Source organism: Peromyscus maniculatus, chromosome 8 (genome assembly GCF_049852395.1).
Source record: "Peromyscus maniculatus bairdii isolate BWxNUB_F1_BW_parent chromosome 8, HU_Pman_BW_mat_3.1, whole genome shotgun sequence".
Lineage (NCBI taxonomy): Eukaryota > Metazoa > Chordata > Mammalia > Rodentia > Cricetidae > Peromyscus > Peromyscus maniculatus.
The window spans coordinates 91,470,318-91,491,376 of NC_134859.1; the positions used below are offsets into that span (position 1 = coordinate 91,470,318).

Genomic DNA, 21,059 nt, shown 5'->3' on the forward strand with positions numbered 1-21,059 from the left:
AAGGGGACATCTTAGGAGACTCCCTTTGTTTCCAAGGTGTCAGCCCACTGACTTTGCATGATCATCTCCTATAGCTGCAGGGAAGAGGCCTTAGGAGCTTAGGGGAACCGCAGGCCCAGTTCTATCACTTTTGGATTGGGTACAGATAAGGACAATGTGGAGGGGAGAAGGAAGCAGCCAGCCTTTCCCATGAAAGAACTGTGCACCCAGAACTACCTATGGTGAGGCTCCCCACTGCTGATGGACTTCAACTGTCCTTAGAAATGAAGGGTCTGATGGAGATAAAGGAAGTGTGGTTGAAGGTCTGTGGTCCCTTCATCATGGCTACCTATTTTGGTTTTATCTCTTACATCCATTTGCCCATTCTGCAGTTCTTGTCCTTGAATGGGGGCACTCTGCCATATCTCTTGTAGGGTGGTCAGCTCCAAAATCATGATTTGGAGTGACCAGGTCAGTGCTGACAGGCAGTTTACAAAGGGATTCTGGCTTGTGACTTCAGTGAGGACAATCTCCAGGGGCCCAGCATCTGTCCTTTCTTTCCATGCCTCCCCACTCCAGATCTTTGGGTGGGCTAGATAGGGTATACCATATGCCTGGTTCCTCCAAGCTCTTAATTCACTTTATCAATAGTTCCATTTAAATTGACTTCAATGGTAAGACTGTATCTGTTTGAGATTGCTTGTGCTGTAGGGGGCGGGGGGAGGAGCAACATGTTAACATAGTTCACATGGGCAAAGAAGCCTTGGAGTGTAGCCATCTGTGACCTCATTTGTGATATTGACCACTTGCTAGAGAAGAGGTGCCAAGAGGCTTTGGTCTGGAGGCTTGGTTGTCCCACTGATAGGCTTTACCAAGGCAGAGGCAGCCAGCTAGTTCCCTGCCTTCCCAGGCAGGTGCAGCTCCCAGGTTTGTGAAGGAATCTATAAACTACTCTTGCCTGCTGCCTTCTTGTGGTATCCAGAGCCCACAATGATGCCTCCTTAAAACCCTGGCTTCCTTCCCTCTCAAGTCATTAGCACATCAGTATCACCTCTGGATTGGCTTCAGATCCACAGCCTACATTACTAGCAGTGGCCAAGACCTCTTCCTTTAGTCTGTTCTCCAGTAAAGTAAGTGGGGACGAGGGCAGAGAGATGGTAATCAACTATAGGTCTGTGGCATTATGAGCCTTCCACCTTCTCTCTGGCTTCTGGAAGGGTTACTTTGGGCAGTATCTCAGTCTCACCCTCCTGATGGATTGTAGCCTGTGCAGTTACTGTGCTGGGCATGATCTCCAGTGCTTGCAAGTCCCATGATTTCTTTGGTGATTTTGAGGGTGGGGGGGAGGGAGGGAGGGACATGAAATCAGCTTAGCTTAGCTTCCTGTCTGTGAATGTCCATATAGTGTATTGTGTTTTAACAAATGATTTACACTGACTGTTGCTGTAAAAGTGAATTTGGGAATAAAGTTATTACTCTGATTAAACAAAATCTCTGTTCATGAGTTCCAAGTACAAGAAAACAATAGTTTACAAGTCCCTGTCCACCCTTGGAAAATTCACAACAGGAAATTAAAGTAAAAGCTAGACATTATCTGGGTGGTGGTGGCACACACCTTTAATCCCAGCCTGGTCTACAGAGGGAGTTCCAGGATAGGCTCCAAAACTACATAGAAAAACACTGTGTGGAAAAAACAAACAAAAAGCCAGACATTGGAGTGACAGTTTTCTGGGGTCCTGAAGATATAGAGTACAGACTTGGTTCCTTCTCATATCCCACTTTTGGCAAACTACCCTCAGACAATCAGTACTCTCTGGCTGAACTCACAAGGCTACATTCAAGTTTCTAGGGCCTGTGCCAGTTCATTTGAACGGAAGAAGTTTGGGGTGGGGTGTATGAGATCCTTCATGCCTGGAACTTAAATGGAGGGGCCTGGGGCTGAAGCAAACTCAAAAGCCCAAGATGCAAACCCAACATGCATACACAGGTACTGCTGCCCTCATACTTGGTAATCTTACTGTATATAGATCAAGGAGTATTTCTGCTAGGGATAGGGCAGCTTCTTGCTTGCAGTATCTGAAAGGGAAACAAGTAACCCATATTTTTTGAGACAGGCTTTGATCCTCCTGAGTACTGGGATAGGGGTACACTATGCTGTTAATGAGGTATAGGGCCTCATGTATGCTTAGACAAGCACTCTACCAATTAAGCAATATCCCATCCTCAGCCCAAATTTTTTATTCAGTGCTACAGCATGTAGCCAAAGGACTACCTTGGGTGTCAGTCTGTCCACCCTGAGACACTGTTCTCCTGCACATGCGCCATGTTATATTGTTGGACTTCCTAGCTGCTAGGGATTCTTGAGTCCCAGCCTCCTATCTCACAGCAACACTGGGATTACAGATGCCTGGCTTTATATTCACTCAGGCCCTCACACTGTGCACTTCATTCACTGGGTCATCTCCCTTACTCTGAGTTCATTGGTAGTGTGTATGTCAAGGTCATGATAGTCCTTAGACTTCCAATCTTAAAATCCTTGTCTTCTGCAGTTCCCCTTAGTGTGCCTGGCCTCTGTAGGCAACTGATTTAGTTCAGGATATCGTATATTAATGCATATAGAAGCAACACAAGCAGGAAAATGGTCCCAGGAAGAACAGCTTTGAGCCTTAGAGAAGAAGGTTCATCTACTCACTGATCCTGTACAACAGAATCAGGCCTTTAGCCTCCTTAGACGTAGCTGTGATCTTTCCCAGGTGACAAGAACCAACTCAGATGCCATACAAATTACATACATTTTCATTGATTTCCCCCTGCAAAGAATGATGGTGAAAAGTGAAAATCCCCATTAAAGAGAACTTTCAAATCCTACACTGCTTACCTCTTAAAGAAAGGAACAATGAGAGGCAATAAATCAACTGCTTTACTCATGAGCAGATATATCTTACCTTAGTGAAACACCCTTCACAACACCTACCTAGCAGGTCTCCTAACCCCAGAAAATGCTGAGGCTGCCACCTTCGCCAGAGACACCAGTCCAGTATATCAAGAAAAGCCAGACACATGACTTTCTGTATCTTTTTTTTTATTATTTTTTTCATTTTTCCTTCCTTTTTTTTTTAAGCACTAGTCTGTGCTTTGCGAACAGAATCAAGACATTAACAAAGATCAGCTTCTCTGAAGAAAAGCATTTCTATAGAACAAAGACAGCTACATGTCCGCTGCCATTACACAGCTCAAAGCAGGAAAAGAAAATATTTACAAAATACAAGTTTTTTTAAATTTTTGCCTTTTTTTGTTTTTTTTTGTTTTGTTTTTTTTACAATGCTAAAAGGGTTATTCAGAATTTTCAACCTTATAAATAGAAGAAGCACTTTATGCATAGGGATACGGTGCATTATTGTTGTTTAAAGAAACAATGACAAACCTTTTAACTTGCAAACAGAAAAAAAATCACTAATGTTGAAAATTGTGAAAAAACCCCAACCATTAAGCAGTCTGCCTACTATTTTTGTATGATTATAAAATGGCAGAAAAAGAAAGTGTCTTTCTCCCTCCCCTTTTTTTGGTGATGTGAGTATACATGAGACAGGCATGAGGCTAACAGGAGGTTGGTGGGAACAATGGAAACCACAGCTAGGACCAGACAGTGTTCCACAGGCCAGGGAGGCCAAGAGGGAGAGTCTAAGTGACCGTCTGACAGGGACGTCAAAGAAACATGATGTGTGACTGACTCAGTGAAAACATGATACAGAAGTGATGAAGCTGTGTATTCCACACAGACTTCCTAGACTGTAGGAGAGTGGGAAGGGTTAAGCAATCCAAACCCTATCGTCATAGATGCTGAGCGGAAGGACTAACGTGTCTGTGTGAATGGATGGGAGAGGAAGATGAAGGGTACAACAGGGTGACCTGAGCAGCTGCAGCAGGGTCCTGCAGTCAAGGAGCCAAGACGATGACCAAATGCAGATGAAACTGAAAACAGGTCTTCAAGGTCCAGGTGACAAGGAAAAGCTAGCTGCACTGCTGGCCCAGAGCTCAGTGAGAACTGGCCAACAGAGCAAAGAAGCTGGCTGGAAGGGTGCTATAGCACAGAAGACCAAGGAGGTGCCCAGCTAGAGCCAAGCAACAGACTGAGGGAAGGCTAAGATAGAGAGCCCAGACTGCTCTTGTTCTATCCACCCTAACCTAAGGAGGCTGGGCTGACTTGGAGCTTTCTAGCTGCTGCCATCTGGCTGGTATACCCTATCGCACAGGTGCAAGAGAGAGAGAGAGGGTGATCATCTAATATTGGGAAGTCCAGTGATCCAACAGTGCAGAGGATATGCAGGACCAGGCCAGCAGGGTCTCTTCCTGAACTTGTCTGCTAACTGGAGGAAGTGCTCAGGTGTGACATGAAAACAAAACAAGAAAACAGAAACAACAAAAACCAAACCAACCAAAGGAGGATCTAAATTCCTTAAATTCACTAAAAACTGTGAAAATTCCAGCATATGATGTTTGAATATCAAACGCAGAGATTTCTGAAGCTTTAATGCCAATAGTAGTGAGTCTGTATAGAGTCTCATTTCCCGCTCATCTGTGAGTTGGGCGCTGAGCTGCGACTGTTGCTGCCAGATGCCGACTCTTGAGGGGGACAACAGGAGGTGAGGTGGGTGCCACCTCTGTCTCCCGACCAGTCTTGCTGCCTGAGGTGCGGCGAGTGCAGCGGGCTGCTATGTCCTGTGCATCCAGCTGCTCCTCACATTCTGCCTGGGGACTGTAAGCCAGAGGGAAGGTCCGCCGCTCCCACGGTTGGACAGACTGTGGACAGATAAGATGATCTGGTGATGATGACCTAGTTTCAGCTCATTTATTTCCTGCACCAAGGCCCTGCTCTCAAACTGTGGCCCAGAGTTGATAACCAGTCTGTCTACTATTATTGGGAGAAGTTTAAGACCACCCCTCCCGAGGTGGGTACCCTTTGAACAATGACCAGCACACTTCTACTGCACTTCAAAACAATGGAGAGGAAGGCTCTGCCTTCACTACATGCTGCCTCCTCTCACACTCTCCCCCCATTTAAAGGAGACACCCCTCACCTGTTCATCTAGCCCCAGCTCTGGTGTGGAGCAACGGGTGTCTTCATTGGCCAAGTGTCGCAGACTGTCCCGAGCCACGGGGGTAAGGGGGGCTGAGTGCAGTTCTGGGCTAATGGGACTCCTAGGAGACTGACCGTGGGAGAACTCTGACAGAGAGTGGCTACTACTGACATCAGGAGAGGCAGGCTGAGGGGTGGAGGGGTTGGCACTGCCCAACTGCGGGGTGGTCCGGCCGTCTGATGACCTGTAAGACCTATGAACCAAGGAATACACAAATAAGTATGACCTGGGGATCATAGGCATTTCTTCTGTTTCTTTCTGCAGAGTAGCGAGAAGAGTTATGAAAAAAGCATCTACACCAAAGCAGTTAATTTGAACTGACAGCAATGATGCTCTTCTAAGATTTATTAATTATACTTGCTCCCACTTTTACCCACATAGGTAGGTATAAAACAGGACAGCTAAGAGCTGTAACCATGAGCCTAAGAAAAAGTCCTGCCTAGTGAATTCATACCAGGGACTAGCTGAGGTTTTGAAAACAAGTCAAAGAGAAATAGGTGGTCTGCTGCCACTGTCTTTCTAGTTTGTTTTGGTTTTTTTTTTGTGTGTGTGTGGGAAGGGTATTAATGAACACGAGCACCATGCTGTAGCATAAGGCGTGGAGGTAAAGGGACACTTTTTAGGTAATGGTCCTTCCCTTCCACTGTGGGTTTCAGTGATTGAACTCAGGTTCATCAAACTTGGAGGGCAGACACTTTCAACCTACTGAGCCGTCCAAAGTTAAGATTGCAAAACCAGTCCTCATCAAAAAGAGGATCAACTTGTGAGGCCTTCTAAACTCCTCTGGCTAAATCACCATGAGAACCAATAGGCCTATAATCATACTTTTCCTGGCTACCACCCTCTTTCCCTCAATATATTCTGCGAACCTGTGCCTGCCCATTACCTGCTGCCCCGACGCTGCGGTGGCACACTTGTGGTCCACAGCCACCTTGCCCTCTCCATCTCCTCACATTTGGCATGCAGGGCGGCAAAGGCTGCATCCGATAGGTCCTCGATCTGCAACAGAGCAGTTTCATTGATCTCTTTTCCCCAGGAAGCTAAGGTTATGAACTGGAAGAATAATTCTAGAACCAGTCTTTCCCCGTTGTAGATGCTTCTAGTCACAGAAAGAATACGATTCCCGAGTTTGACACCCTTATGTCTTAAGGCATTTTGAGTGTATGTACCCATGACTGGTGTGTGTGTGTGTTCTTCTAAGACAGTATAACTATGGTATTACCTCCTCATTCTCTTCATCAGGACTCCCCTTCAGAGACTGAAGATCAACCTCTCGCCAGCTGCAGGAATTAAAAAAAAAGAAAAGAAAATGATGGGGTTGTAGGCAGGCTATGACTTCCCTACCTCTAAATGAAGCCCATATGTGAATAAATACCCCCAAAGGGTAGAAACAGAAGCAGCAAGTTGAGACTGGTAGGACTGTCAAACTCAAGTAAAAGTTTAACTATTTAAATAAACACTATTTAATATTAGTCGATTGGTACCATATAGGACATATCAGTCAGACTCTCAAAATTTTTACAACTGGATACATGAATTGCCAGCTCTTTACACGGACTCTCAACTTGCCTACAAAGGCTAGAAATAGAGATTTACAAGAAACCTGGTTTGAAGTTGAGATAACACATTCAGTATTTTAAAACACAGTCTGAGGGGCTTGCCAGGTTGTGACCTTGGGTTGGTGGATTCATCCAATGGAATAAGAGAAGCTAACACAGAAATAATTTCACTCCTACCCAACACCCACCCACCCTGCTCCACTAACTCCCCTCACCCCCTTATTTGCTTTTGCTTTGTGAAACAACAGCCTTACTATGTAGCTCAAGCTGACTGCAAACCCACAGCAATCCACCTGCCTTGGTCTCCCAACTGCTAAGACTGTAAGCATGTACCATCCATGTCTGGCAAGAAGCAACACCAAATAATAATAATAATAATAATAATAATAATAATAATAATAATAAAAAAAAAGAGGGACTGGAGAGATGGCTCAGTGGTTAAGAACACTGACTGCTCTTCCAGAGGTCATGAGTTCAATTCCCAGCACCCACAAGGGAGCTAACAACTGTCTGTAAGTACAAGATCAGACACCCTCACACAGACATGCATACAGGCAGAACACCAATGCACATAAAATTAAAATAAATTATTTAAAAAAACTACTCATAAAATAAATACATAACATTTAACAATAAAAGAAAAGAGAAAAAAGGAGACTAAGTCTGGCTACATTCTATAGCCCAGGCTGGCCTTGAACCTGGCAATGACTGTCTAGCCTCAGCCTCCCAAGGTCTGGGATTATAGGCATGAGCTACCATGTCCGTTGACCCCCCCTTTTATTGTTGTTTTTGAAGACCCATAGCCCATTGTGCACGCAAGTGCAGACTCTTAAAAAGAAAACAACCCAGGGATAGGGACTGCTTGGTCAGGAGAGAAAGGACAATAGGAAGAGAGACAGGAGCTGACCGAATAGGGCTCTACCTTGGAGTAAGGATTTCTTTGTATTGTAGTTTCTCAACACGAGTTGTTGCAGCAACAGACATCGGGATGACAATGTTGTTAATATCAAATGAGCTCTCTCCCCTTCTCCTCCTCACTGGCTGCTGTAAGACAAAAGTTTAAGTTTCAAGGGATATATAATGCTACGAATTTAAAATCATCAGTCATATGGCAGGCTGACCATGCACACAGGTTGCGGGGTAGCAGTGTCCATCACAGCATCAATGTATATCTAAACAGACCGTCTCTGGCAGCAGAGTTCTTGGGGGGTGGGGGTGGGGAGAGAGGATAACAGGTGCTGGCTCTGAGGAGTAAACCCCTTTTCATAAGGCTCCCTCTAGAACTGCTGGGTTTTATAGGTGGGTGTCCTAGATCTAGAACCAATTTAGGGGTTCCTATTCCTTCATTCTACTAATACTCCTCTTTTAAAATCCTAAACTCCCTGTTACAGAACTGGAGGATTGCTCTGTGGTTAAGAGCACTGGTTGCTCTGGGAAAGACCAGATTTCTAGCACCAACATGGTGGCTCACAACTGTGTGTAACCCCAGTTTGGGGATATGACATTCTTTTCTGACCTCTGCAGCCACCAGATACACATCTGCACATATATACATACAGGCAAAACACTCATAAACTTATAAAATAAAATTCATCTTAAAATCTGTTTCACCCCTTCTCCTTTGTCAACAACTTTGGCTCTTGAACACAATGTTTTCACTTAGTGGTGACAGTTAAGATGAAAAGCATTGACTTCTCTCACCAGAAAAGAGGCTCAAAGGACAGGCCCATCTTAACAAACCACCTTACCTTATCTGCCATGAAAACACCTTCTTCCTGAGGATCTCAACTCTTCAGCTAAGTCTGTACCAACCACCTTCTCAGCCCTTACATTATTCTCATCCTTCTATTATTTTGGGAGAAAGAGAAGAGTGGAAGAAAACCGAAAAGAAAGACCTGTCTATAGCTTCCATCCTCTCCCCTCCAAAAGGAAATGTGTTCCACAGTAAGTGGGAACATTAAACCTTTGGGGAAGTAAGACTTTCAAGAGTCCAGTAACAAAAGCAGAGTTAGGCATCTACACTAGACAGGACACCAAGAATGAATAAAGCCAGGTGTAGTGCCGTACATCTTTAATCTCAGCACTTGGGTGGCAGATGTAGGCAGATCTCTGTGAGTTCAAGTTTAGCCTGGTCTACACAGCAAGTTCTGGGACAGCCAGAGCTACATAGAGAGACGCTGTCTTAAAGACAGACAGAATGAATAAAGCAAAGAGCCAAATGATCGAATCTCTTGGACAGAAGAAAAACTATTAGCTGCTTCTACCCGGAGAGCAAATACCTTTCCTGAAACAGCCTGTTAATTGAGCTGTGAGAGGCCATAGGGAAACAGTGGGATGACAAACATGTTGTCATGGCAACAATACAGCTGGAAACACCCAAGAGGCTGCTGCATTCATACCCAAACCACCAAGTGTGGTCAGCCCACAAGGGGTAAGGAAGATGAGCTACTACCTCTAACCATTATATCTATCTCCTTGGAAGGTAAGATAATTTATTCACTCCATCATCTTAAGACACTGTAAGAATATTAAAACAACAACAACAACAACAACAAACCCAGGATTTCGGATGGTGCCATGAATGATTCCAGGTCATCATAATTTTCAATTTCCTTCTTTGTCAGTAATACTAGATGGTCAATAACTTCACAATTTTTTTTTTTTGTTTGTTTTTTAGAGACAGGGTTTCTCTGTGTAGCTTTGCGCCTTTCCTGGAACTCACTTGGTAGCCCAGGCTGGCCTCAAACTCACAGAAATCCACCTGGCTTAACTAAAATGGTTGAGATTTTTGGAATCTTGCCTGGCTGAATTCTGCATGTAAGCATAAGTGAGCACATACCCAAAAGTTTATGTCACTATCATACCTTCTTGGCTGAAGTTCTATGACACTCAAGAAATAAGTCTTGAAGAAGCCCCAAGACAGACAGCTTTCTATCTTGGTCAAGAAGAAAACTCCCGCTAGAAACACCTATGTATTTCTCCGAGACATCTCAGGCCTCTGGCCTGTTCTATCCACTTGAACAACCCATTCTGCTAGCACTCGTTCAATCCAATTTAACTACTTTTTCCTATTTAGAGCCAGAAAACAGGGGAGGTGGGAGCATTGAGAACAGCAAGTCATTTCTAAATCTGGTTTCACAACACAAAGAAACAGGACTCTGCCTAACCTGCCCTAAGAGTTACCATACCTAGCTTCTAAAAATTTCAAAGGGTTTTTTAAAAAGCCACTATATTAAGACACAAAACAAACACAATTTGTTTAAAAAGCACTAAGATGATTTTAATTCAAGCAATGACCACTGTGAAGCACAGCTACAAATACCCGAAAGCCCCTGTCTTGCCCACTTTGTGCAGGTACCACCTTGCTTCTCAACCTAAATTTGGTGTATCACTCTCTCTGCTTTCTGTTTAAATCCGGATTCCCTGAACAAATGAGGCAATAAGAACCAGAACCTGAAGGAGCTAGGTGTGGTGGTGACGCAAGCCTTTAACCCCAGCATCTGGGAGGCAGAGGCAGGAGGATTTCTGTGAGTCTGAGGCCAGTGAGCTACAGGACAGCCAGGACTACCTAGAGACACCTTGTCTCAAAAAAAGCCTAACAGATTAGGACAGTGCTGTGCATAGAATCTGTATCTAGTAAGATTGAATTCCAAATGATCTAGTTCTAAGTCAACACTCTCCAGACATATTAGGGCTTGAAAAAATGCTGACTTACCAAGTCGTGGACCTTAGAGTTCAGATTTTTAATTATTAGAATTATTCTCTTCTCTATCATCTGATTATGTGAAACCCTTTGCTAGTATTTGGTTGAGTGTGGGAGGAATACTATGCACTATTCAGACAAAGTCTGTGAGTTGAGAAGGTGAAAAAAGAAGGCTATTTGGAAAAGACAGTCTGATTCGTAAGAGCAAAGAACAATGTGAATTTATACCTGATGGCAGGAGCACATTTTGTGAGCTTAGAGCCTCTCCAACACCCCTTCTCTCAGGTCAAGGCTGTGTGGTGTGCTGGTGAAGAGAGCTGACTCTGAAGTCAGCCTACAAGAGTTTGAATCACAATCACAACCCTTACAAGCTGCCTCACCTTATGAAATACATTTAACCCTGTGAAGCCTTAGTTTTCATGTCCACAAAATCAGGATTCATAATACCATCTATTTACCAAAGGACAGTATAGAATTAAATGGGATGGCACGTGTGTGCACTGATCCGTTTGCCTCAGACCCCTGAGTGCTAGAATTACAGACCTGTAACATCAAGTCCAATAGTAGTAGTGTTTAGTAAATAATCACAGGACCAGAATATTACTAATATAGTTACACTTGTTATTGTGATTACTATAGAAGGGATGTTTGGATAACTATACTCAGCTGTTACAGGTATGTGTTTAATTAGACTATGTCTGCTATGGCTAATACAAAGAGATTCCTGAATGGGATTCACAAGGTAGTATGCCTTACATGGTCTTCCATTATGCATATACAAAATGCCATAGTAACCGGATGCCATCATATTTCTGCTCTGTACAGCTGAAAAAGCATGGATTTTGCTGTTTCCCTTCTACCCTACTGTTCATTTTACTAATGAACCACTGCCAGTGATCAATAGTAGAAACAAGGAAACTGACTGTTGTCTTCAATGCCTAAAAAGATTAGGGTTATGGTATTCAAGTTCTGGGTGAAATAGATCCCAAACAGTCACAAAGCACCTTCAAAAAACCTGCCTCTAGACCTTCTAAGTAGGCAAGGTAGACCTTGCTTCCATAAACAGCACCCTAGCACTACTCCAGGGGGGCAGGTGGGAATCAACCAACCAAACCCATCAACAACAACAAAACCCACACCCTTGCTTCTACAGCAAACTTTCTACCCATGGCTCAGCAGAGAATCATTTTACTATGAAAAACAACTCCAAGAAGGTCAAGTACTACAACTATACTCTACATTGGTCTCTAGAGTTGTTATGAGGGCCCTGTAATCTGTAGAAGGTCCTGTCAACTCCACATAGGTACTTACAGATGTGCTGGCTGCAACTTGTGAGCTCGAGCTGGTGGGTGTGGAGGTGTCTGATGAGGTGGAGAGCTGTCTCACCAGGGGGCTGTGTGGTGGATGGTGAGTAGTTGTCAAGTAGCTCGAACTGCTCATGTCTGTGTGATGCTTCAACACTGCACAAGTCAACAGAAAAGAGAGGAAGACATGGCTAAATGAATATCGTAACCAGTTCTACTTCTAACTTATGTTAGGAATGCCAGAAATACACACTAAAGGCAAAAAAAAAAAAAATGCTTTTTTAAGCCTAGAGGATAAAAAGCTGCAGCAACTAGTTGATGGAAAACAGGGGACTGGGCAGATGCTGTGACAGTAAGAAGTGATCTGCATTTAGAAGCAATAGTGCCCCCTGCTATGCCTTTCTAGGAAGTAATGGACAAAGCTTGGGATAGGGGATTTTCAGAGAAGCTTGAGCTCTGAGCAAGTGCCAATGCAGGTAGAGGTGCCGGGCCTGGCCCTACCTTCACTTCTCTCAGATGAATGGTCTCGCAATCTCATTTTGCTGTGGTTTGGGTCATGGACAGGTGGCGGTAGATTGAGCAAGCGCTCTGCTTTTGGAGCTGTCACTCGCTCCACCATGGGCACAGCCCCCACATCGTCTAAGTGCTGCCTGTGGGTCCTGTCAGGCCGGGTTTGGTGGTGATGGGACAGCTCTGAAGAGGGGAACAAAAAAGAGCTGTGAAGTACATTCACTCAAATCTTATTTGAGTTCTGAGCTCTTCAGTTCTCCTTAGGCCAATGCTATATACCCAGGGCAGCATGATAGTCTTTGGGACTCAATCGTCTAGTTAATGGTACAACAGCTACTTGGACAGGGACAGGGAGTCACAAACAGACATGTTAATACCAGATTTCAGAAATCAACCTGCCCAGAGGTGGACCCAGTATCATGTTACTACTAGCTAGTCACTGAACATTTTGGGTTCTGTCTATTTGAAATAGCTTCCAAAGTCTACCTGAGAGCATCCAAACAAGCAGATACGGTAAGTATGCTGTGAGCTGAATCTGTATTGGGTAACTAAATGCTTTCTCCAATCCCTGAATACTGGCACAGCAAACCAGTAACTAGAGAATATAAAAGGTATAAAATACAGCAGTAGTGATTCCAGAGGACTCCTTAGTTCCCTGAAACTTACTGGCTGTTGTAAGGAAGGAGTTGACCAACTTATGCCTGTCTTTACGAACTGGATCCGACAGACTGCATGGCATGGGTGCTCTGTGCTTAAGTGAAAACTTTTTGGTAGGTTTGATCTTGTCAAAAGGCTTGTTTTGCCACTGAGACTTCAGCATGCTCTGGAAGTGCAGGCTTGTGGGAACATCTGTAACAAACACAAAACATCGCAGGTTAGTCCAAGAACCTGGCCTCTGAGCTCCTTTCTCCTTGAATGGTGTTCAGTCACTGACTCTCCAGAGGTCAATACACCTCTCTGGCTTAACAAGCAGTCTCACTTGTCAAAGCAGGGACTGTGATATGAAAGATCCACTTATGTGAACTTTACTGATGTTCATTCTATGCATAAGTAAGTAGTGTTACCATCTTGGCTTTCCAATGGGGATAAAAATATAAAACCTTTTTGTTATATATATTGATGAGAGACTTCCCTTTCCATGTTGATCTTATCGGTGTGGCAGACTATGAACATCCTATTTCAATTGTTATATTTAAACCTACTTCTTTCTACATGTACAAGCATGATGTACATATTAAGCAATTAATTATGCTCCCAACGGGCCTAAGTTGGTTCTGTGATACAGCACAGCCTCTGCCATCTGGCATTATAGTAAGTACTGTTACCCTTCTTCCAGTACAAGCTATGCCATCCTCCTTGCTCTGAAGCTCTATCACCTTGTCTAGTATCTGTGTGTGTGTGTGTGTGTTTGGTTTTTCAAGACAGGGTTTCTCTGTGTAGCTTTGTGCCTTTCCTGGATCTCGCGTTGTAGACCAGGCTGGCCTCAAACTCAAAGATCCGTCTGGCTCTGCCTCCCAAGTGCTGGGATTAAAGGCGTGTGCCACCACCGCCCGGCCTCTATGTGTTTTATTAAGCTGACTAGTTAATGTTAATTACTAGAAAACTAATTATAGTTTACTTCCTTACTACTATTTTTTATCACACATCCCCAACACCCTCTAAGACAAAGTCTCACTATGTTGTTTAGGCTGGCCCCCAAATTCCGAGGCTCTAGGGATCCTCCTGCCTTAGCCTCCTGAATAGCTGTGACTGTAGGTATGAAGCATCATGCTTATCTCTAAGTTAATTTGTATTTTCCTAAGAATTAAGTATTCTAGTAATTCCTTAGAAAATTATTTCTAGTGTTATAATTATTTTCCTGTAAACTTTAAGCTATTCTTCCATCTAATATCTAGTTTTTATTTACTAACTGTCTTTCAAGTTTTTGTGAAAAACCTCTAAACACAGCACTCAGGAAACTTAGGCAGGAGGATTGCCATGAGATCTAGGCTATAGCCTAAGAGACTGTCTCAATAAAATCAGACCAGGCCCTTTAGTACCTTCTCAATTTAGGTGGCCCACTGTTCACTTATAGTGTACTTCTGATCTATATTACTGCTTTTGATTTGGCTTTTTTTTTTTTGTGACAGGATCTCTCTACGTAGCCTTTGCTATGTACACCAGGCTGGTCCAGGCTCACTTTCTTGCTACCTGTAAAACAAAACACCAACCCCCAAGCTCCAGGAGTAGAGGGGAGGGGAACCTACAAAAACCAAAAAGAAGAGGTTTGGGATTTAGCTCAGTGGTATAGTGCTTGCCTAGCAAGCACAAGGCCCTGGGTTCAGTCCTCAGCTCTGAAAATTAAAACGAAACAAAACACCTGTGGCACTCACTGAATTGCTGAATACAGATCATGAGAGTTCACTGCCATGGACAGATTACTTAAGTACATGAACACTTATCTCTTTCCCTATTTCTTTTCTTTTCTTTGGGTGGTGCTATAGATTAAACCCAAGCCATGTACTTGCTACATATACTCAAGCCACATCCCCTAAGCCCTTTTTAGGTTTTCTTAATTTCTTCCCTCTATGATGTTTGGTAGTTATCAATAAAGTTTACCCCTCCACCCAACCAAGGGAAGTTGAGAATCTGTCTTTGATATGTACGGGAGGCTGGTCTTGAACTCACAGCAAGTTCTCTAACCTTGTGTTTTAATTACTGAGATTATAGGTAACATACTCATGTTTTTTTCAGACAAGGTTTCTCTGTGTAGCCCTGGCTGTGAGCTCAGAGAGCAGCCTGCCTCTGCTTCCCAAGTGCTGGGATTAAAGGTGTGTGGCACCATCACCTGGCAACATACTCAGGGTCTTGCTTCATAGTTCAGGCTGGCTTTAGACTTGAGGTGATCATCTTGCCTAAAACACCAAGTGCTGGGATTAAAGAATCTAGCAACCACCTTTTTTTTTTTTTTTTGGTTTTCAGAGACAGGTTCTCCATGTAGCTTTGCGTCTTTCCTGGAACTCACTCTGTAGCCCAGGCTGGCCTTGAACTCACAGAGATCTGTCTGCCTCTGCCTCCCAAGTACTGGGATTAAAAGCGTGCACTGGGCTGGAGAGATGGCTCAGAGGTTAAGAGCACTGGCTGCTCTTCAATTCCCAGCAACTACATGGTGGTTCATAATCACCTATATAGTAAGACCTGGTGCCCTCTTCTGGCGTGCAGGGACACATGCAGGCAGAACACTGTATACATACTAAATAAATAAATCCTTAAAAGTGTGTGCTACCACCACCCAGCTCACACTCGGGTTTTTTAAAACAACAAAAATTTATTTTTAAATTATATGTATATGTGTATGTCTGTGTGTAAGGTATGTGCACATAGGGCAGGTATCTACAGATGCCAGAGGCCTCAGATGTCCTTGGATCAACACAAGTGCCGGGAACTGAACTCAGGTCCTAGGCAAGAGAAGTATTCATTTTAACAGCTAAACCATCTCTTAAGGGCCCCCAATTCTGGTGGTTTGTTTGTTTGTTTGTGATGAGGGTCTCTCTATTACGTAGCCCTGGAACTTGCTATGTTACCAGGCTGGCCTTCAATTCAGAGATCCACTTGTCTCCACGTGTAAGCCACCATGCCATCCTCATACTGGCTACACGAGGGACACTGTCTCAAAAATTCCTATCCCTTCCCACAAAAAAAGGAAACAACCTCCCTGCAAGACACACTTGTATAATAGTGGCACAAAGTTCTGGGAGCATGCAACCACTTCAAACAAACAAAACAAAAACCAACAACTGGACTTAAGGCCTACTCCATGAGATAGAACCTACATCTAACACTGCTGAAGTAGCCAAGAACCTGAGACTATGTAGGTAATGAACCCCTATGACTAGTAAGGGAAAACCTGCTGCCACCATTCTGCTAAAGAAATACATCAACAAAATGATTGTTAATAGCATATTGCTACACCCATAAATCAGAATATCACTCCACCCTCATCAGAGAAGCTTCTTGCAGTAGATAGTATTAACACAGAGACCCACAAATGGAAAATATGCTGAGTGAGAGACTTTAGGGCACTTAACCCTAAATATGTCTTTATTAAACTCTTTTCCCACCTCGAATGTCTATGAGGAAGAGCATAGAAAGATTCTAAGCACTAGAGGTGGTAGACAATTTCAAGCAAACAGCAATTTCCAGACACAATAGGACTGAGACACATATGAACTCATGAAGACTGTAACAGCATGCATTAAGAATTACATAGGTTCAATGTTGGAGAGGATGTGGAGCAAAGGGAACACTCCTCCACTGTTGGTGGGAATGTAAACTTGTACAACCACCGTGGAAATCAGTATGGCGGTTTCTCAGAAAATTAGGAATCGAACTACCTCAAGACCCAGCCATCCCACTCTTGGGCATATACCCAAGGAATGCTGATTCATACCATAAAGATACATGCTCAGCTATGTTCATAGCAGCACTATTTGTAATAGCCAGAACCTGGAAACAACCTAGATGCCCATCAACGGAAGAATGGATGAAAAAAATGTGGTACATATACACAATGGAGTACTACTCAGCAGAGAAAAACAATGAAAGCATGAAATTTGCAGGCAAATGGATGGAACTAGAAAAAATCATCCTGAGTGAGGTAACCCAAACCCAGAAAGACAGTTATGGTATGTACTCACTCATTGGTGGATTCTAGATATAAAATAAAGAACAATCAGACCACAACCCATAGAACCATAGAGGCTATATATATAGCATGGAGGTCCCTAGGACGACTGTGGCATATAATAAATTTCAGTTTTACTCAATTATTTAAAAAAAAAAGAATTACACAGGTTCAAACTACACAAAATTATAATATTGGGAAGTAGAAGCAGACACAAAGTTCCACTCCTAAGCAAAAAGCTGTTTGCAATTGATAGCCTCTGAGAAAGAGAAAATCAGTTTTCTCCAATGGAGCGTCACAGGGTGTATCAACCAGACCCCAGGGCAAGCCCTACATCCCAGAGGACAGTACAAGATGGACTTCCTGTTCTTATGTATGCTTTTAATTTTGTTCTGTAATTTCTGACTTATTGGTTCACTGTTGCTGCTGAGAGAGAAAGAACACAAAGTTAGTTGGGTATGAAAATGGGGAGGACCTGGAAGGAGATGGGAAAAAGGAAAGAATACAACTAAAATGTATCCCATGGAAAAAAAAAAATTTAGGCCAGGCAGTGGTGGCGCACGCCTTTAATCCCAGCACTCAGGAGGCAGAGGCAGAAGGATCTCTGTGCATTCGAGGCTAGCCTAGTCTACAGAGCGAGTTCCAGGACAGCCAGGGATACACAGAGAAACTCTTTCAAAAATCAAAAACAAATACAACAAACACAAAGAAAAAGAATTTTAATTAAAAAATAGGAATTCCAGGGTAAAAGGGTAATTTTTTTATAATATTCACTACTACAACATGGAAAAAAATGTTCAGCTGTCTTAGGGTCAAGCTAAAACTATGTAACATGTATCATTTTTAAGAGGCTAGGCAGTGGTGGCGCACGCCTTTAATCCTAGCATTCTGGAGGCAGAGCCAAGTGGATCTCTGTGAGTTTGAGGTCAGCCTGGTCTACAGAGCGAGATCCAGGACAGGCACCAAAACCACATGAAGAAACTCTGTCTCGAAACCCTCCCACCCCCACCCCACCTACCTTTCAGCAAGAAAACATAAAAGAAAAAAAGTGTGCGCTACTAGGGCTAAGTAGATGGCTCAGGGGTAAGCGCACTTATTGCTCCATTACAAGACTAGATTTTGGATCCCAGAATACCCATGGCTCATAAAGGCCTGTAAAGCACAGCTCCAAGAGATCTGATCACCCTTCTGGCTCCTGTGAACATTCACACCCATACCCAGACAGGTAGGCATGGACTCAGACAGACAAACAGAGACACCTTTAAAAGAAAAAGTATGTCATTTGACTACAGCTTCTGTCAGTCTAGCTCCACTTTATTTTTTTGTTTGTTTGAGACAGTGTCTCATGGTGTAGCCTTGGCTGGCCTAAACCCATAGGGATCTGACTGCCTTTGCTTCCTAAGTGCTGGGATTAAAGGCATATGTCACTAACTCCAGTTCACATGGTGCTGGGGAAGGAATTAAGAGCTTCATCCATGCTAGGCAAGTGTTAACTAATTGAGCTATATCCCAAGTCCCTGGATAAATGCTATTTTAACTGTACTCATGAATTTAAAGAAAATTTATAGCCCTCTTACTTCTTTGTTAAAAACTAAAAACAGGCCAGGTGGTGGTGGTACACACCTTTAATCCCAGCACTCAGGAGGCAGAGCCAGGCAGATCTCTGTGAGTTTGAGGCCAGCCTGGTCTCCAGAGTGAGATCCAGGACAGGTACCAAAACTATACGGAGAAACCTCTGTAGACCAGGCTGACCTCGAACTCACAGAGATCTGCCTGGCTCTGTCTCCTGAGTGCTGGGATTAAAGGTGTGTGCCACTACTGCCGGCTCATCCCCCCCCCCCCACCAAAACACACACACACACACACACACACACACACACACACACACACACACACGGTTTCTCTGTGTAGTTTTGGTGCCTTTCCTGGATCTCGCTCTGTAGACCAGGCTGGCCTCGAACTCACAGAGATCCACCTGGCTCTGCCTCCCGAGTGCTGGGATTAAAGGCGTGAGCCACCATCGCCCAGCTTCATTTTTATTTTTATTTTTTTTTTTTTACTTTTTGGTTTTTCGAGACAGGGTTTCTCTGTGTAGCTTTGCGCCTTTCCTGGATCTCGCTCTGTAGACCAGGCTGGCCTCGAACTCACAGAGATCCACCTGGCTCTGCCTCCCGAGTGCTGGGATTAAAGGCGTGCGCCACCACCGCCCGGCTTCATTTTTATTTTATATGCATGAGTATTCTGTATGTATGTGTACTGTGTGTACCTGGTGTTTTCAGAGGCTAGAAGAGGGTGTCCAATCCCCTGGAGGTAGCTATAGATAGTTGTGAGCCACCATGTGGGTGTTGGAAACTGAATCCTGGGTCCTCTGCAAGAGCAGTAATGGCTCTTACCCAGTAAACCATCTCTCCAGCTCCTTTAGGAGATTTTAAAAAATACACTAAAATAGCATGAGTTCTTGTTACCAACTACTGATCACAATCTGGGGTCTACCTCCCACTCTGAACTGTGGAGCCAATAACAAGACTGACTGAACACTAAAAAGACTTATTCTTGGTAAAAAATAGAAAAGGTTAGACACAGACTTAAAAACAAAAACAAAAGCTTTCCACCTGTTAGGGCCCAGAGGTTAAGATTTCCACCTGTTAGGGCCCAGAGGTTATTATAGATCTCCCCCTCCCCCAATGAGGGTGAAAGGGTCAAGGCTATAGTTCAGTTGCAAGGCATTTTTCTATCCCAGGATTCAGGAGGCAGAGACAAAAGGATCACTTCAAGTTCAGTTAGCTAAGGCTACATATAGTGATACCTTATCTTAAAACAACAAAATATAAAATAGACTCACACTTGCCAAAACTTTATTGTATTTTCTTTTAAACGCTTCTATAAAAGAATAAGCAGGACTCTGTTAAATTCTCCCATCAGTGGACAATGCAAGTTCCTAGGCATTGTTGGCCTCAGTATACACACTAATTGAATAGTAGTTATACTAGGATATGGGAAGAACCAAAAATTTGAACAAGCTGGGGCTGTAGTTCAGTGGTAAAGTGCTTGCCTATATACACAAGGCTCTGGGTTTAAAAACAAGTACTGAGCCGGGCGGTGGTGGCGCTCGCCTTTAATCCCAGCACTCAGGAGGCAGAGGCAGGCAGATCTCTGTGAGTTCGAGGCCAGCCTGGGCTAAAGAGTGAGTTCTAGGACAGGCTCCAAAGCTAAACAGAGAAACCCTGTCTTGGGGGGAAAAAAGAGTACTGAAAGTTAAATCAAACTAGATAGAAGACCCAAAGGGATGAAATACTAAAAATATTAAAAAATATTTCACTATTAGAATAAAAATTTATACTGTATCAAGCTGATAATAGAAAAATAAAAAAAAAAAAAGGCAGAAAAAAAAATGCTGGACATGTAGCTCTCATCTATATAATTCCAGCACTTATGAGGCTAAGGAAAGAGGGTTGATCATTAGTCTGAGGTCAGCCTGGATACAGTGATACTCTGCCTCCCCGCTCCCCCCAAAAAAGTAAAAAATGCAATAGAGATCCATTGAGTTACAGGATGATGTCCCACTTTCCATTTAGATAAGACTGAAGTGCTATTATCAAAGAAGGTGTAGTACTTTATCGGGTAAGTAAAGGAAAATACAAATTGATAATTAACTCCATCTTAAATTACTGCTTCATCAAAGAAAATGAAATGAGACTGCGTTAAGTTCACTAAGTTCGGATATTCTGTGTTCACAAGCCTGCTCTTCTTGGGGTATTTTGCAATGCTCACTTCCTCCTCCTGCTGGAGTCATAGTACCCTCAAGAACACATGTTGGTAGTTTCTCACAAAACAGCACAGATCTTCCCAGCCAGCAGGTGGAGCTCTCATCTGGTCTTGTTTCCTTTCCCAAAGAGCACACACATAATGCATACCTGTTATTTCCAGGTAGGAACTAAGCTGATTACTAAATAAGGTGATAAGAAAACAAAGGCCATGCAAGATGGTGGTGGCGCACGCCTTTAGACCCAGCACGCAAGTTCAAGGCCAGACTGGTCTGGAGCTCCAGGGCAGTCAGAGCTGTTATAGTGATAAATCCTGTCTCCTAACAACTCTTATAAACTGATTAGGAAACAAATAAAATTACTATTTTTTTTTAAACAGGGACATAGAATAGCTACCACATTCAAAGATTCTAAGTGTAGAGAGGGAAACCCCAATAGA

General features: G+C 43.4%; 1 protein-coding gene and 1 long non-coding RNA gene across 14 annotated transcripts in view; one reads left to right on the forward strand and one right to left on the reverse strand.

Annotated features, from left to right (window-relative positions):
* Nucleotides 1-3,044: 3,044 nt before the first annotated feature.
* The window catches only part of Kansl1 (KAT8 regulatory NSL complex subunit 1), a 138,293-nt gene continuing 120,278 nt past the window's right edge, over nt 3,045-21,059 (reverse strand). For 7 of the 13 annotated variants that reach the window (XM_042282941.2, XM_015994838.3, XM_076543503.1 and 4 more), the window contains 8 exons: nt 12,860-13,042; nt 12,185-12,376; nt 11,691-11,839; nt 7,599-7,720; nt 6,340-6,397; nt 6,004-6,116; nt 5,058-5,310; nt 3,045-4,779 (listed from right to left, as the gene is read on the reverse strand). In XM_042282941.2, the coding sequence (XP_042138875.1) occupies nt 4,552-4,779; nt 5,058-5,310; nt 6,004-6,116; nt 6,340-6,397; nt 7,599-7,720; nt 11,691-11,839; nt 12,185-12,376; nt 12,860-13,042 (1,298 nt within the window). In that variant the 3' untranslated portion in view covers nt 3,045-4,551. The remainder of the gene's footprint in view (nt 4,780-5,057; nt 5,311-6,003; nt 6,117-6,339; nt 6,398-7,598; nt 7,721-11,690; nt 11,840-12,184; nt 12,377-12,859; nt 13,043-21,059) is intronic. The other 6 variants (XM_076543509.1, XM_076543506.1, XM_076543507.1 and 3 more) reach the window with 1 other exon arrangement.
* The window catches only part of LOC121831479 (uncharacterized), a 33,288-nt gene continuing 21,307 nt past the window's right edge, over nt 9,079-21,059 (forward strand). Inside the window, exon 1 of the long non-coding RNA XR_013041921.1 lies at nt 9,079-9,158. This is a non-coding gene — a long non-coding RNA (uncharacterized LOC121831479). The remainder of the gene's footprint in view (nt 9,159-21,059) is intronic.